Source organism: Thamnophis elegans, chromosome 9 (genome assembly GCF_009769535.1).
Source record: "Thamnophis elegans isolate rThaEle1 chromosome 9, rThaEle1.pri, whole genome shotgun sequence".
NCBI classification, from domain to species: Eukaryota; Metazoa; Chordata; class Lepidosauria; order Squamata; family Colubridae; genus Thamnophis; species Thamnophis elegans.
Genome location: NC_045549.1, coordinates 13,301,146 through 13,316,169, shown reverse-complemented (window position 1 = coordinate 13,316,169; position 15,024 = coordinate 13,301,146). Strand labels below are relative to the sequence as shown.

The 15,024-nt window shown below is 44.1% G+C and overlaps 1 protein-coding gene across 1 annotated transcript in view; it reads right to left on the bottom strand.

Annotated features, from left to right (window-relative positions):
- The window catches only part of PTPN13 (protein tyrosine phosphatase non-receptor type 13), a 178,612-nt gene that overhangs the window by 61,197 nt on the left and 102,391 nt on the right, over nt 1-15,024 (bottom strand). Inside the window, exons 11-17 of the mRNA XM_032224703.1 lie at nt 14,129-14,203; nt 11,847-12,021; nt 10,625-10,778; nt 8,916-9,054; nt 5,830-5,982; nt 4,750-4,932; nt 1,177-1,339 (exon numbers count right to left, since the gene is read on the bottom strand). Of these exons, the coding sequence (XP_032080594.1) occupies nt 1,177-1,339; nt 4,750-4,932; nt 5,830-5,982; nt 8,916-9,054; nt 10,625-10,778; nt 11,847-12,021; nt 14,129-14,203 (1,042 nt within the window). The remainder of the gene's footprint in view (nt 1-1,176; nt 1,340-4,749; nt 4,933-5,829; nt 5,983-8,915; nt 9,055-10,624; nt 10,779-11,846; nt 12,022-14,128; nt 14,204-15,024) is intronic.

Below are 15,024 nucleotides of genomic sequence, written 5' to 3'. Positions count from 1 at the left end.
AATACTGCTCTGCATAGATAGCCTTTGACTGACGACATTTCGTTTAATGACGATTCAAGATTACAACGGCACTGACAAAAGTGACGTATGGCCATTTTTCACACTTACGACCACGGCAGCATCCTCATGGTCGCATAATCAACATTCAGATGCTTAGCAACTGATTCATATTCATGACGGTCATGCTTCTGACGAGCAAAGTCAATGGGGAAGCCAGATTCACTTAACAACTGTTACCAACTTAGCAACCGCAGTGATTCACTTGGTGGCCGGAAAGGTCGCAAAATTGGTTAAAAATCCCTTAACAACTGTCTCGCTTAGCAACAGAAATGTTTGGCTCCATTGTGGCCGCTAAGTCGAGGACTAACGGAATTTCTTTTTTTCTGACAAAAATGCACGGCTCAAGAGGATATAGTCCCTGACTTACAGCCGTAATGGAGCCTGTCCATTACGGTCTCAAGACATGACAGTTGTTAAGAGAGGCGCCCAAGTGATTGCCTCACTTAATGACTTTTAATTCCTGCTCCACCTATTGTGGTTGTTAAGCAATCACATGGGTTGTTAACTGGAGCAGAGGGGCAGAGGCCTTGTGAGGCCTAGCACTTCCTGCCCCACTTGGAACCTGCTCTCTCCAATCAGAATCCCTTAGGGAGATCAGGGGGGTCAAAATGGATTTCTTTGAGGAGAAGATCAGAATTGTAGTTGTCCTCTGCGGGCCGGCCTGGGGTAGGGGGAAGGGGAGATGGGACAGATGGCAGATGGGACAGATGCCTCCCACAGCACTCTGCCCACCAAAATGCGGCACGGGGGCCGAGCATGCATCCCCCCTGTGCGCAGCCCCGTTTTCAGTCTGGATGGCCTCCTGCAGCACTCTGCTGGCCAAAATGGGGTGCGGGGAACCATTGTGCACCCCCCCTGCACCTGTTTTCAGCCTGGATGGCCTCCTGCAATACTATACCAGTCAAAACGGGGCACATGCCCTGTTTTCACTAGCAGAAACACCGCAGGCCGGTCCTTTGCTATTTACAGGCCAGCCCCGTGGGTCAAATCTAAATACCCTGCCGGCTGGATCCGGCCCGGGGGCCTTGAGTTTGACACCCCTGCCTTAGGTTAAATCTCTGTAATAAGGTCCAGGAAAACTGCAGTGAGAACAGGTACACAGCTGCTGTTTCTTACCAATTTCCTGAGCATCCTGGTTGCTTTGCCTGGCTTTCATCTGGAGTTGGAATTTGTGCTGAGCAGAGCAAAGCTGTAACAAGTATTGGCAGGTCTTGGTTGTATCTGTCTGGAACGTGTGCTTTATACCATCAGATGTGTTCTGCAGCGTTATCTTTCTTTTCTGCAATATGACAAATACAGAATAAAATGGGGGAAAAGAACCTGATTTCCAGCTTGGGGAAGATACGTCGCTCAAGTGGAAGAAATTGCTTTGCAGAGACAAAGCGCTCAAGCTCGAGCATGTATTGAAAATACACTCATGCCTAGGGAATGAAATGTTTTGCTCAATGTGCAAAAATACGTAATTTGGATGTTTTGAAAATGTTTTAAGTAGTCGTGCTGGGCTAAAACAAAGCTGTTTGGAGTACAAAAACACATCCATTTCCAGATTTGATCGAATCTAATGTAGTCATCACCCTACGGAAGTGACCACACTACAAAAGCCCAACACTCCAATCCATCAAATACCCGTGTCAGCATACTCAAAGATGCTGCTAGGCAACCGACAATCACCTTTACTTTACCATTCAGAACAAGGTACAAACACTTGCAATTACATAGCTTAGTTCTGTAGAGCAGTGTTTTTCAACCTTTTTTGTGCAAAGGCACACTTTTTTCATGAAAAAAATCACGAGGCACACCACCATTAGAAAATGTTAAAAAAATTTAACTCTGTGCCTATATTGACTATATATAAAGTAATTCTCCCACGGCACACCTTACACTATGTCACGGCACACTAGTGTGCCGCGGCACAGTGGTTGAAAAACACTGCTGTAGAGAGTAGGCTTAGGAATAGTAGATTTTTTTTTTGTATGGATTGATCCATACAGGCCAGTGATGGCGAACCTTTTTGGGCTCCTGTGCCAAAAGCAGGGGGCGCACAGGGGGGGGGGGGCGCTGGCGCGCCACACCCATAATGCTATGTGCGCGACACACACCCGGCGTGTGCATGCCTGTGTGACCAGTGATCCTCCCCACTTTTCCCGCTGTTATTTCGCCCTCCCCAAGTTCCAGAAGCTTTCTAGGAGCCTGGGCAGGGTGAAAACAGTTTCCCCCCACCGGAGGCCATCCAGAGGCCTCAGGAGCTTCCCTGAAGCCTCCGGAGGGCGAAAAACAGACATACAGGGAACCCGGAAGTTCGTGGATGGGGACTTCCGGTTTGTCCGTAGGGCCATTTTTCGCCCTCCGGAGCCTTCAGGGAAGCCTCCTGAAGGCTTCAGAGGGTGAAAAACGGTCCTATGAGCAAACCGGAAGTCCATTCCCGAACTTTCGATTTGCCCCTAGGGCCGGTTTTTCGCGCTCTGGAGGCTTCATGGAAGCCTCCGGAGGGCGAAAAGCGGCCTCAAAAGAAGGGTAAAGTCAGCTGGCCAGCGCATGCCTGCACGCTGGCCAGATGACAGGGCAACACCTCATATGCCCTGACAAATGGCTTCGCGTGCCACCTGTGGCACGCGTGCCATAGGTTCGCCATCACAGATATAACAGTCCTCCACTTATAACCACTTGTTTAATGACTCCTTGAAGTTTCAATGACATTGTAAAGCATGACCTATGACTAGTCCTCATGCTTAGGACCATTGCAACATCCCCATGATGATATGATCAAAATTTTGGCGCTTTGGAACTGGCATGTATTTATGAGGGTTGAAAAATCCTGGGCTGATCTGACTGCCATTTCTAATCTTCCCAGCCAGTTTCCAACCAGCAAATTCAATGGACGAAGTCGGGTTCGTTTATGACCATGTGTTTTACTTAACAACTGCAGTGATTCGGGTGTGATCAGGGGTGGACTGCTACAGGTTCGCCCGGGTTCGGGAGAACCCATAGCTAACGTTATGGCCGGTTCAGAGAATCTCCAAATCCCACCCCTGGCTAGCCCCTCCCACCCCTCCCATGCAGCCTGTTTTGGATGCGAGGTAAGTGCAGGGCCTGTGTGTGGGGAAATCGAGCCTCCTAGAAATTCCCTTTTCCAGCCTCCGGAGGGCTTCTGGAGCCCGGGGCAGGCAGTTTTCACCCTCCCAGTGGCTTGAGAGAAGCCTCTGGAGCCTGGAGAAGGTGAAAATGCCCCCCCTCCCTATGGTGCAGGAGGCCGATTCACACCCACTCAGCAACCGGGCAGAGAACCTGGAATTTTTGAAGTCCACCCCTCGGTGTGATTCACTTAACAATTGACTGGCTTCACCTAAGAAATTCTTTTGTGAAATCTAGTTGTGGTCATAATTTGAGGACTACATGTGCAAATAATTATACATAATGTTACTTAAGTGACATCTACATGAAATTTCTTATTCAACCTATAGATGTATTAGAAGTGCAATTCAGAATTCCAGGCAACCTTAAAGAACTGTTTTTAATATTAGTTACCTGAAGTTGTAAATCAGGGAAAATGTAAGAACTATTCTATTTAAATCTTTGCCCACCAGACTTATTAAAAAATATACTAAACTATACTTCCAGAGATCATGTCCCTGTTCTTTAAGGTATGTTTGATATTGGTTCAGTTCTGTTTTATAGATTCAGGAAAAACAGAAGTTCGTAAAGTGCACTACTGCAACATTTTGTTGACGTTCTCATTGTATGCAGAAATGTAGTATATAAAGAAGGCCAATGCATAAATCTGGGATGAGCAATGAATTTTTGATATTAGAAAATAGAGGTATCTACATTCTCAAATGGGACAATCTTAGTGCAGCATGGTGTGTTTTCTCCATTATTGACTTGCGATTCTTAGATGGAACCACGGGTGGGATTCAAAAATGTTAGCAACTGGTTCTCTGTGTGGCCATGAAGGGCCTCCTGCACCACAGTGTGGGGGGCATTTTCACCCTCCCCAGGCTCCGGATGATTTCCTTAAGCCTCCGAGAGGGCGAAAACAGCCTCCACTGGGCTTCAAAGGCCCTCTGGAGACCAGAAATGGGCCCATTTCCGGACTTCTAAGAGGCCCGTTTTTCATCCTCTGCAAGCTCTGGAGATTTTCCTCAAGCCTCCGGGAGGGCGAAAATGGTCTCCCCTAGGCTCTGGATGTTTCCGCACTTCCTGAGGCCCGTTTTTCACCCTCCCAGAGCCTCTGCACAGGACCTGCACTTACCTGGCTTCGAAAATGGGCTGTGTGGAGACTCCTGGGAGGGGCAGTGTGTGGAGGGCAGTGCCAGCCAGTCCTTGCAACTACCAGTTTGGCGAACCAGATGTAGAATTAGCATCCGGTTCGCCCAAACCAGTCCAAACAGGCTGAATCCTACCCCATATGGAACCATATTCTGTCCGAATAGCTAGCAATCCTGGCAAAATTTCTCCTCTCCTGAAAAATGGGCTTCTTCATCACAGTTTGAATCATCTGGTTTCTATTACTAACATATTTACTGCCCACTATGGAGCATCTTGTATCATCCTGGTTTTTGTTATTTTTGGCACACCATTGTTTCAATACCGTAGGTAACTCAGCTGGAGTGGGAAGAAAGAGAAGAAAGGCATTTAACGATCCAGTCTGCGATTCTACACACACAAAAAATTAAAAAATGACCAACATACACTGAAGGAAATTTTCTTTGTTTCTCTCCATGGGAAACGAAGGACAGGCATTCGGATACCATTGTGAACTTCAAAAATCAGAACTCCTTTGGCGCAAATTCCTAGCAGAATTCCAGTCTGAGATTTTTTCTCTGGCAGCACACGATGAAAATGTACACCATAATCAGTCAGTCTTTGGCAAATCTACCCAAGAGGAGAGAAGAAGTCAAGAGAGAGGGAAAGAAAGGAATGCATGATACGTATTTTGAGAAGACCGTGAGATCAAAATCGTTTTTCAGATTGGTTTTACAGTACAGGATACTAATCACAGGTGGTCTTTGAAGTTTACATTACAATGAAGTGGGTTACACATTTTATTGCTTAATTCCTAAATTCAATGAATAAGAATATGCAACCTTTTAGTGACGGAGAGCCAGATCTAAATATTTGGGGGCAAGGTGACAACAGCAGTATGCAGGGCAATGAGACAAATTGTGTAGGACCTTTTCTACAATTGGGCCGGTTTAAGGATTTCTGTTATTCTCTTGGATTTATTTTATTCCTTGCTATTTTCTTTCAGATTATGGGTGTCAAACTCGATTTCACTGAGGGCTGTATCAGGGTTTTGACCTCAGGAGGCTGAGGTGGGTGTGGCCAGGGTGGGCGTGGCCAGCTCAACGTCACTGTTGGGGGCGCCTGTGGTGGCCTGAGCGCTCTGTCAGCAAAACCGGGCTCCCGAGCTCCGTTTTTGGCTGCCAGGGTCTCCTGCAGCCCTCTGCCAGTGAAAACGGAGCTCGGGCGGGTCCTGACCCAGTAAAATATGTTGTGGAAAAAGAGGGTTTGTGTGCTCAATATTTATAATGAGATCTTAATGAATATATATATATATATATGAGACTCCTCGTTAACTGCACACATCAGGCAGGGTGACCAACAACTTGTACACAAGGATATCCCCAACAATTGTTACAAATGTACAGTATGTTCCGAGCCCTGTTAATTTGGGGGGTTCCCAGCTTTCTGAAAAGAGTAAGATCCCCCCACCCGCACCCCATTTCATTAGGATAGGAAAGCATTTTATGAAAACACAGAATTTCTAACCTTCAGAAATTCTATTTCAGCTTCGCTTTCAGAAGCACCTGCATAGGTATTATGCAGCTTTGGCAATTCTTCTTTGACATTAGGTAGCTCCAGATTCTCTATCACTCTTGCTGGCAAATAGTGCTCTGTTCTGAAGTAGGATAAGCCATGTACCTGCAAAGAGAAGCATCAGAGTAACACTGTAAATGGATGCTGTGCCAGTTCAATAATGGTTAAGTAGCATAATCACAGGTGACGCAGAATCTAAGACAGCTTCCTTGGTGTTCTCCACGCTGTCAGGGTTCCGACGGGATGCCCTAATTAAATCATGAACCTTGAGCCAAGCTTCAAAAGAAATCCAGTTATTTATTAGGAGCTTCATGTCTGCATGTTCCCAAGTGAAGCCAGCTCTGACCCCACGTAATTTATGCCCCAATCATGACCCCTCGGGAGTTGTAGAGATCACTCCCCTCCAGTTGCTGTGGGTAACCCTGGGAGACAGCCTTGAAAAAGATAAGTCTGGAATGTGCATCTGTCTTTGGCTGCCCTGCTGTTTCATCGGTTTCCCATCCCTCTTGCCTATGGCAACTCGAGAGCAGGCCAGGGATGCTTTGCCAGTTGACACACACCACTGCCAAAACCTTCCTATCAATCATTTGTCCAAAAATGGTATGTAAGGTCTTCTGTTCAAGCAGGAGGGTGGACTAGAAGATCTCCAAGGTCTCTTTCAGCTTTGTTATTCTATGTTGTATGTTCAATCATCACTCCTAGATAATGATTATAACATTAAATAAGATCCAGATATCAAAAGGTCATCAGATCTTTCTGCAAATTGCAAGCATGGGCTTTTTAAGAACTTATTTTTTACACTGACTGTAGGGATGTTAAAAATCCTCAACAGAATGCACAATTTATTACTTGAATAAGTAAATAAATAGATGCTGGTACGTTGCAATGAATAAATAAGTCTTCTATTAATAGACCATTATGTGCAATCTTTGTTCTACATTTAAGCAGCATGGCTGATGTCTTTCTTCAACTGTTCACATCTGTTAATAGTTGGCAAAACTTCCTGAGTGTACTTTACTGGAGCTATTATAGAAATCCATTTTCTTCTGACATGTTTTTGTATTTATGCTATTTGCACAAAATTTAATTCACTCTGATGACAGAATCAGGATGCTTGTGGCCTTTGGAATGACTTTTCTCTAGTCAGTAACAAATAGTCTTTTCTCTGGTTGGGAAGTTAGCAAATCAAACTACAGATGTAACTAAACAGAGATCGTAGACAAAATGCTTATCAATAGCTAGGATTCTTTGAACAGTCATCAAGGCAGTTGTGAATCTTCCATGGTTGCTCTGTTTTCCTTTGTATACCATTGTGGTGGTTATAATTAAATGAAGCAGGAAAACAAAACCATGTGTACTTGAGTATGTGCATGATGGTAGGAACAAATCTTTAATTTAGCTTTAGAATTTCTTGTCATGTTCTGGCCAGGCCAGAATCCACATGCTTGATTATATAGATCTGTGATGGCGAACCTATGGCGTGCGAGTCGTTGCCCCAGCTCGGCTCCACTGTGCATGCACGCAGGCTTCCCGCTGGCCAGCTGATTTTTTTGGTCTCTACTGCGCATGGGCAGAAGCGGGGCACATGTGAGAGACAGGCACATATCCAGGGGTGGGGGAATCACACGCGCATGGGGTGTCATGAGTGCATGAGTGAGGGCTGCGGTGCGCCCTCCCATGGCCCGCTTTTGGTCCCAGGAGGCTGCAGGGAGGCCTGCTAGGCCCAAAATAGGGTGTGGGGGGCGCACACATACACATCACATGCACAATGCATTATGGGTGTGGGCACGTGGGCATGTTTCTGGCACACAAACAAAAAGGTCAGCCATCACTGATCTAGATCATCACTTAAAGCATAACTTGTAGGGGTAAGAAATTCATATTTTCAGAGTGTATGGGTGAATTCAAAATAGGTATCCTCAACAGAGGGAGAAGGCTAAATCTCGGAATGAACATCTCAATTTATACCTCTTATTCACAAAACTGCTCATACCTCTGTGTCTACCTCTGGTGTGTCCAAAATTAGACCTCTTTCATTCATTTGAAAGAGATCATTTGTGGAATTTCTTTACAAGCCTCTCAGATCTTTTAACCATTATATCTGTTCCATAAAATTGGATTACCTTGGCTTCAAGACCATAATTAGGAGAAGATATTGAGCTCTATGGCTACAAACCAGTGGTGGGTTTCAAAAATTTTTAGAACCTCTTCTGTAGGTGTGGCCTGCTTTGTGGGAGTGGCTTGCTGGCCATGTGACTGGGTGGGCATGGCCAACTTGTAAAATGTGGTGAAACTCACTTAACAACGCTCTTGCTTAGCAACCAAAATGTTGGCTCAGAAACTCTGGCATTGAAGTGTGCAGGTCTTAAAGCTGTCAAGTTACAAGACCCTTGCATCCCTAACCCTTTAGAAAAAAAACCCCCAGGGGTGTTCAAACTTGACAGCTTTAAGACTTGTGGACTTCAACTCCCAGAATTCCTCCTCTCGCTCTTCATCTTGATGATGTGCGGACGGGTGGGGGGGAAGGAGCTGGAACCGGTTCTAAATGGCACTGTAGATTTGTGGAACCTGTTCTATAGAAGAGGTCAGAACTGGCAGGAACCCACTCCTGCTACAAACCAACTCAATTTGGAAAACATTTGAATTCTTCTCTTCTGCTTCCCAACTGCACATCTACCCTGTTTCCCTGAAAATAAGCCCTCCCCAGATAATAGGCCAAATCGGGCTTTTGAACGCATGCGCTCAAATAAGCCCACCGAAAATAAGCCCTCCCCCAAAAATATTGCAACACAGCAGCAGCCATGAGGTGACCACGCTCACCGCCTTCTGCACCTCAAAAATAACCTCCCCCAAAATAAGGCAAAACGCTTATTTTTTTGGGGGGGGGGGGGGAAGAAAATAAGACCCTGTCTTATTTTCGGGGAAACATGGTACTAAACCTTGACATTTATGGAGTAGCCAAACCAACTGGGCTGCATTGAACTATAAAAGAAGGATAGAATTAGGAGGTGGCTAACAAGTGAAAAAGATCTCTTTACTTCATCTTGGTAATCTCCATATTCTGCCTGGAGGGCCAAGGAGGCCAGCAATAAGGCTGTTTCGTCATCACAATGTATCTTCTCTTCCAGAAGATCTTTCCTTAACTGCAGATAGTACTGATGATATGTCAGTGTGTGCCTGGAGCAAATCAAGAAAAAGAAATAAACAGGTCATGTGATGTGGAAATAATGACTGTACGCAGATTAGCTCAAGGCAACGATTCCCTTTTATACTATGGCCCTTTTGTAGGACACAGTTAACCGGATCGTCGGGGAACAGGTTGAATGCATATGTGAAGAGGGGAGGGGGGGTTTGCCAGGATTTTAAATCTTAATTGATTTTAATTTTAATTTTATGTCTCAGCCTTCATATTGTTTTTACATTTGGTTAGATCAGGGGTCAGCAACCCGTGGCTCTGGAACCACATGTGGCTCTTTCATCCCTCTGCTGTGGCTCCCTGTTGCTCAAAATATGCGTCACAACCGCCAAATGTGTGACACCCACCAGCACTTAATTTATTGAGCTTTTCGACCCCCAGTAGGCCAACCATGAGTAAATCCAAGAAATTTTTCAGAAGAAAACAGAATGTTTAATTCAACTATATATGCTAGTTTTGTGGCCGCTCGGGAAATAGTCGGCGTGGGAAGGATTTCGTGGCTCCCAGTGTTTTCTGTGGGAAACGGGTCCAAATGGCTCTGAGTGTTTAAGGTTGCCAAACCCTTGTAGTGCACGCTTGAGCAGAAACCTGAGTTATAAATTACATGAATGAATGGATGAATGAATGAATGAATGAATGAATGAATGAATGAATGAATGAATGAATTAGCAAATGAATGAATGAATCAATCAATCAAGATCTTTTAACAGGTATTTCTACAGCATTGCAGGATGTTCAAAGCACATAACAAACAGTAGGGAAGTTCAACAATTCCAGGTTTTCATGATGCCACTTTGAAAAACTTGGAATAACCTTCGTTTTATAATCATGTTTCCCAAGAGAGATTACTCTGGCTAGACTCTCCAGAGCAGAACTAGGTTTTTAACTCTACCTGGTAGCTGGTTGAAATGCAATAGCAATAAACAATCAGCATGAAAATACATTGGGCTGGAAGAGAAATATTTAGCTATTCCACCACTATTGCCTGTATGGAATTTATGCACATACTAGAATGGAATTCCTGACAGTCAGGATATTGTTAACAGAATAGCAGGTTGGGATCATCCCTTTCTTACCTTTACCCTTCTATCCCACTAAGGCAGGGTCAGCAACCATAAACAATCACCCATTTCCCACAGAGAAGAAAACACCAGGAACCACAAAACCCTTCCTGTGCTGACTATTTCCTGTGCGGCCACAAAACTAGCATAATGTAGTTGAATTAAATGTTCTGTTTTCTTCTGAAACTTTTCTTTTCTTGGATTTATCCATGGTTGGCATACCGGGGGTCTAAAAGCTCAATAAACTGCAAGCCGGTGGGTGTCGCACGTTGGTGGTTTTGATACATATTTTGAGCAACAGGGAGCCGCAGCAGAGTGATGAAAGAGCCACATGCGGCTCCAGAGCTAAGGAATAGAAAGTAGAAGAGGATTGTCATGATTGTATGTGACTTGTAGAAAAGCAAAGACTACTCGGGAGCATGTTGACTTCCCCAGTAAAATACGGACATGGGAGAAGAATGGTTTTAAAACATGACCCAAATTTACTCACTGAATCAGACTAATGTCATCCACAAAGAACTTAATCCGGAAGTACAAGATGAAATTTACTGTGTTTTTGTTCCTTTTCTTGGATTCTTCTTTCCAGCCATCAGGGGCTACTTTAGTTAGCTTCAGCTCTGGATCGATGAAGAAATACTCGTTTTCTGTCATCAAAAGGTAAATCAACATAGAACATTCATAAGATATTGCACTTCAGTTGGTCTGCTTTGGTGATATATCCACGGTCTCCCAAACATGGGATTCTATTTGTTCAATAGAAGGAAATCAGTTTCCATCAGAGGAATTTAACTGCGCGCATGCGTGGGGGGTGGGGGAAGCAGGGTGGGGTGTGGCGCCCCTCTGCAGACCATTTTTGGTCCCAGGAGGCTTCAGGGAGGCTTGCTAGGTCCAAAATGGGGGAGGGGGCGGGGGGGTTGACGCGCATGCGTGGAGAAGCAGGGGGGTTCACATGCATGCACAGTGGGGCGGGGCACATTGCATTATGGGTGTGGGCATGCGCTTGATTTCAGCACACGAGGAGAAAAAGGTTAGCCATCACTGATAGAATAGAATAGAACAGAACAGGAGCAGAATAGTTGGAAGGGACCTTGGAGGTCTTCTAGTCCAACCCCCTGCTCAGGCAGGAAACCCTATACCATTTCAGATGAATGGTTGTCCAATCTCTTCTTAAAAACCTCCAGTACTGGAGCATTTCCAACTTCTGGAGGCAATTTGTTCCACTGATTCAATTGTTTTAACCGTCAGGAAATTTCTCCTTAGTTCTAGGTTATATAATATTCATTCCACATTTACCTTTCTGGATCAGGAAATCGTGCCAGACTTCACATGGGGGCAAAGAAGGAAAAAAATAATTCTTCCAAGCCCTTTCATTTTTCCCACTTAAAATTCTTCTGAAAATATTAATTGAATGGTATCATGGGCATGCATGTTTTTGCTGTGAGTACAAATAGCAGGGGATTTTTAATTAAGAAAATGGCATCGTTATTCCCCTTTCTCTACAAATCTGTTTCAATTCAAACCAGCTGTCTCTAATATGGGAAATAAATTTAGAGAGACAAATGAATTTGCATCTCTCTGTCATAAAGGATAGTCTGTTTTCCCCCAAAAAATATGGAATTTATTTTTGTGGTCAGTAATGACTTATTCAAACATGACAGTTACAATCTGATATCAAAGGAAAAACATCCAGACAAATGCAATATTTTTCTCACCTTTTAAAGAAGCTAATCCAAACAAGTGATGCTCCATTAAACCAATATGGGCGACCACCATATCAAATACATCTTTGCATAGGGTCTTAGTATCACAAGTCAGTTCTAGTCTTTGGCCACTTAAAAGCATGATGTTGACTTTCCGGCGATTGTCTTCATTCTTCCCTTTCTTGTTCTGATTTAAAAAACAAACCCAGACTATCAACCATGACACAAAACTGCATACACAGCACAGGGGGCGGCTTCAAAAATTTCAGCAACGGGTTCTCTGCCCGGTTACTGGGTGGGTGGATGTGGACATGGTGGGTGTGGCCTAGTCGGCCTCCTGCACCATGGTGGGGGCGGGAGGCACATTTCCACCCTCCTTAAGCTCCGGAGGCTTTCCGAAAGCCTCTGGGAGGGTGAAAACTGCTTCACCCAGGCTCCGGAAGCCCTAAGGAGGCTGGAAACGGGCCCATTTTTGGTCTTCCGGAACTTCCGCGAGGCCTGTTTTCCCCTCTCTCCACTTACCTCACATCCAAAATGGGTCACGTGGAGACTTCTGGGAGGGGGTGGGTGGGAGGGGCGAGGCAGGGTGGGAGGGGCCAGCCAGGGATGGGATTTGGAAGTTCTCTGAACTGGCCATAACGTTAGCTATGGGTTCTCCTGAACCCGGGCAAACCCTTAGCAGCTTACCCCCTGACACAGCACCATAAATTATCCAAAGCAGCCTTTAAAAAAAAATCCACTTTTCTAATATGGCAGAGGAAATGGAAAGTAAAGGGAATGTCCATTTTATTTTTTGAAAATAAAATTGCACGCAGAGAAATACAATACTCCAATGTGGAATTCGTATCAACGAGGATTATATGCAGTTTTGCTTGCCACATTCCTTTTTTTTAAATATATGCAGGAGGACATAACCAAGGCACTGTCAGCTACTCAAATACTAAATGTTCAACTAAATGATATCACTTCTCTATTTCAGTTACTTTGCTGTCAGAAAACATAATCTATAAAAAATGTACCACATAGTTGCTGCTAAGACAGAATGCGTGATGAAAGGAAAGCTGTAACCACATAGATCATCTGCATTATAGAAACACCATTAAGAACTTCCAAATTCCAATAACTTCAAAGTACTAAAAAAACGATGTATAAAGCAAGCTAGTTATGTTGGAGCGACATAGACCTAAACTTCAGAATTTTTTTTAAAAAAAATGTATTATCGAACAGTGTTTGCAAGACTACAGGCTGATAATCTAATGATCTCCTACAAAGAGAGCACCCCCCCCATTAAAAAAAACAGCATCTCCTTGCATTGTTAACAATGTCAAAGAAGACATTAATCTACATAAAGTGGAAAATTCTGACACTGGGAATGAAGGGTCAGTTATGTAGTCAGAAATGAAACCAAAAGTTGTAACCCAGCACAAGATAATATCATCCTCATGAAGTAGTTTAATAGAATAAATAGAAATGAAAGAGGCAAGGCAAGGGAAGGGCATTATCTGAATTGGACAAAATGATAGACAAGCCAAACTTCCCAATCTTTAGCAGTGGTGTTGAACGCTCATGGTGATTGTCACACAACTTATCAGATAAATATAGCATGTGGAGTATTAAAATTCAGAGAAAGTTAAAACAATGATTGTCTTAAAAAAAGAGAGCAAAGAATCCACTAAGAGAAATCAAGCAGATTAAAAGTGTAAAGGTAATGTGCTAGTCATTCCTGATTCTAGGGGGCAGTGCAGAGGTGGGTTCCTACCGGTTCAGACCGGTTTGGCTGAACCAGTAGTGGTTTTCTGGCCTGAGTCACCGGAACTGGCAAAATTGCGCACGCACCGAACTGGCAGTAATAACCCACCCCTGGGACGGTGCTCATCTCCGTTTCAAAGCCGAAGAGCCAGCACTGTCCAAAGACATCGCCGTGGTCATGACTAAATGCCAAAGGCACACAGAGCGCTGTTACCTTCCCACCAACGGTGGTTCCTATTTTTCTACTTGCATTTTTACGTGCCTTCGAACTGCTAGCTTGGCAGAAGCTGGGACAAGTAATGGGAGTTCACTCCGCTACATGGCGCTAATGATCCGAACTGCCGATCTTTCTGATTGACAAGCTCAGGGTCTTAGCCACTGAGCCACCACGTCCCTATTAAGAGTATAGGAAGGATTTTATAGGAGGAAAAGAAACCCTTAAAGATCATTACCTCACATACCATCAGATCATTGCTATATGCTACTTACTGATAAGTAGCATATAGATTATACATAGATATTTGATATACAACAAAAGGTCTTACCAAAATTGATTTTGGCAGGTCCAAGGAAGTAAAGGGTTCAATGGTAGTTTTTACGAACTCAGGACCAAAGAAATTCTGCAAATTAGAGAAACTCATTTTAGCATTCAGCATTCGTGCCATCAAAAACTGATAAGCAACTGAAGACTTGACAGGAATAAAGCTCATAGTTATTCAAGGGGGGAATTGACGACTGGAAATAGCTCTTCAAAATTGAGTCATTGGTTTCCTATTGGTCACGATGTTGGTGTCCAAACTAGACACTATAGATTAGGTACACTTGCTTAAACTATCTCTACTACTGTTGAGGCATGTAGTAAAAATCTCAGGAATCTCCAGAGGGATAACATTTTCTAAGACAGAATGGCTTAAATGGCCTATCAGAACATCAACTATGAACTATGATGATATTCTTCAAACGGCTGTCCACCATTGTTTCCGCAGGTGACTGGTAAGGCCTCTATGGATACGAAATGTTCTGCCACATTGGGCATGTTGGGCAAACATGGGTGGGCAACATAGTTGCAGCATGGTGTGGGCACCATGGAATATAAATACACACACACACACACACACAAATACACATCTACATATATGAGTTGTCCACCTTATTTTACGTAGTTTTCTCTTTGGTAATGCTATGCTGCTAACTAGGGCGTACAAAATCTTTGCCAGACTTGTGTTTGAATACTGCTCACCTGCCTGGAACCTACACTGCATTTCGGACATTAAAACATTAGAGAGGGTCCAGAGGTATTTCGCAAGGAGAGTACTCAACTCCTCTGCTCGTCATAAAATTCCATATACCACCAGGCTTGAAATTTTAGGCCTGGATAACCTTGAACTATGCTGTCTACATTCCGACCTGAGCTTAGTGCACAAGATAATCTGCCATAACG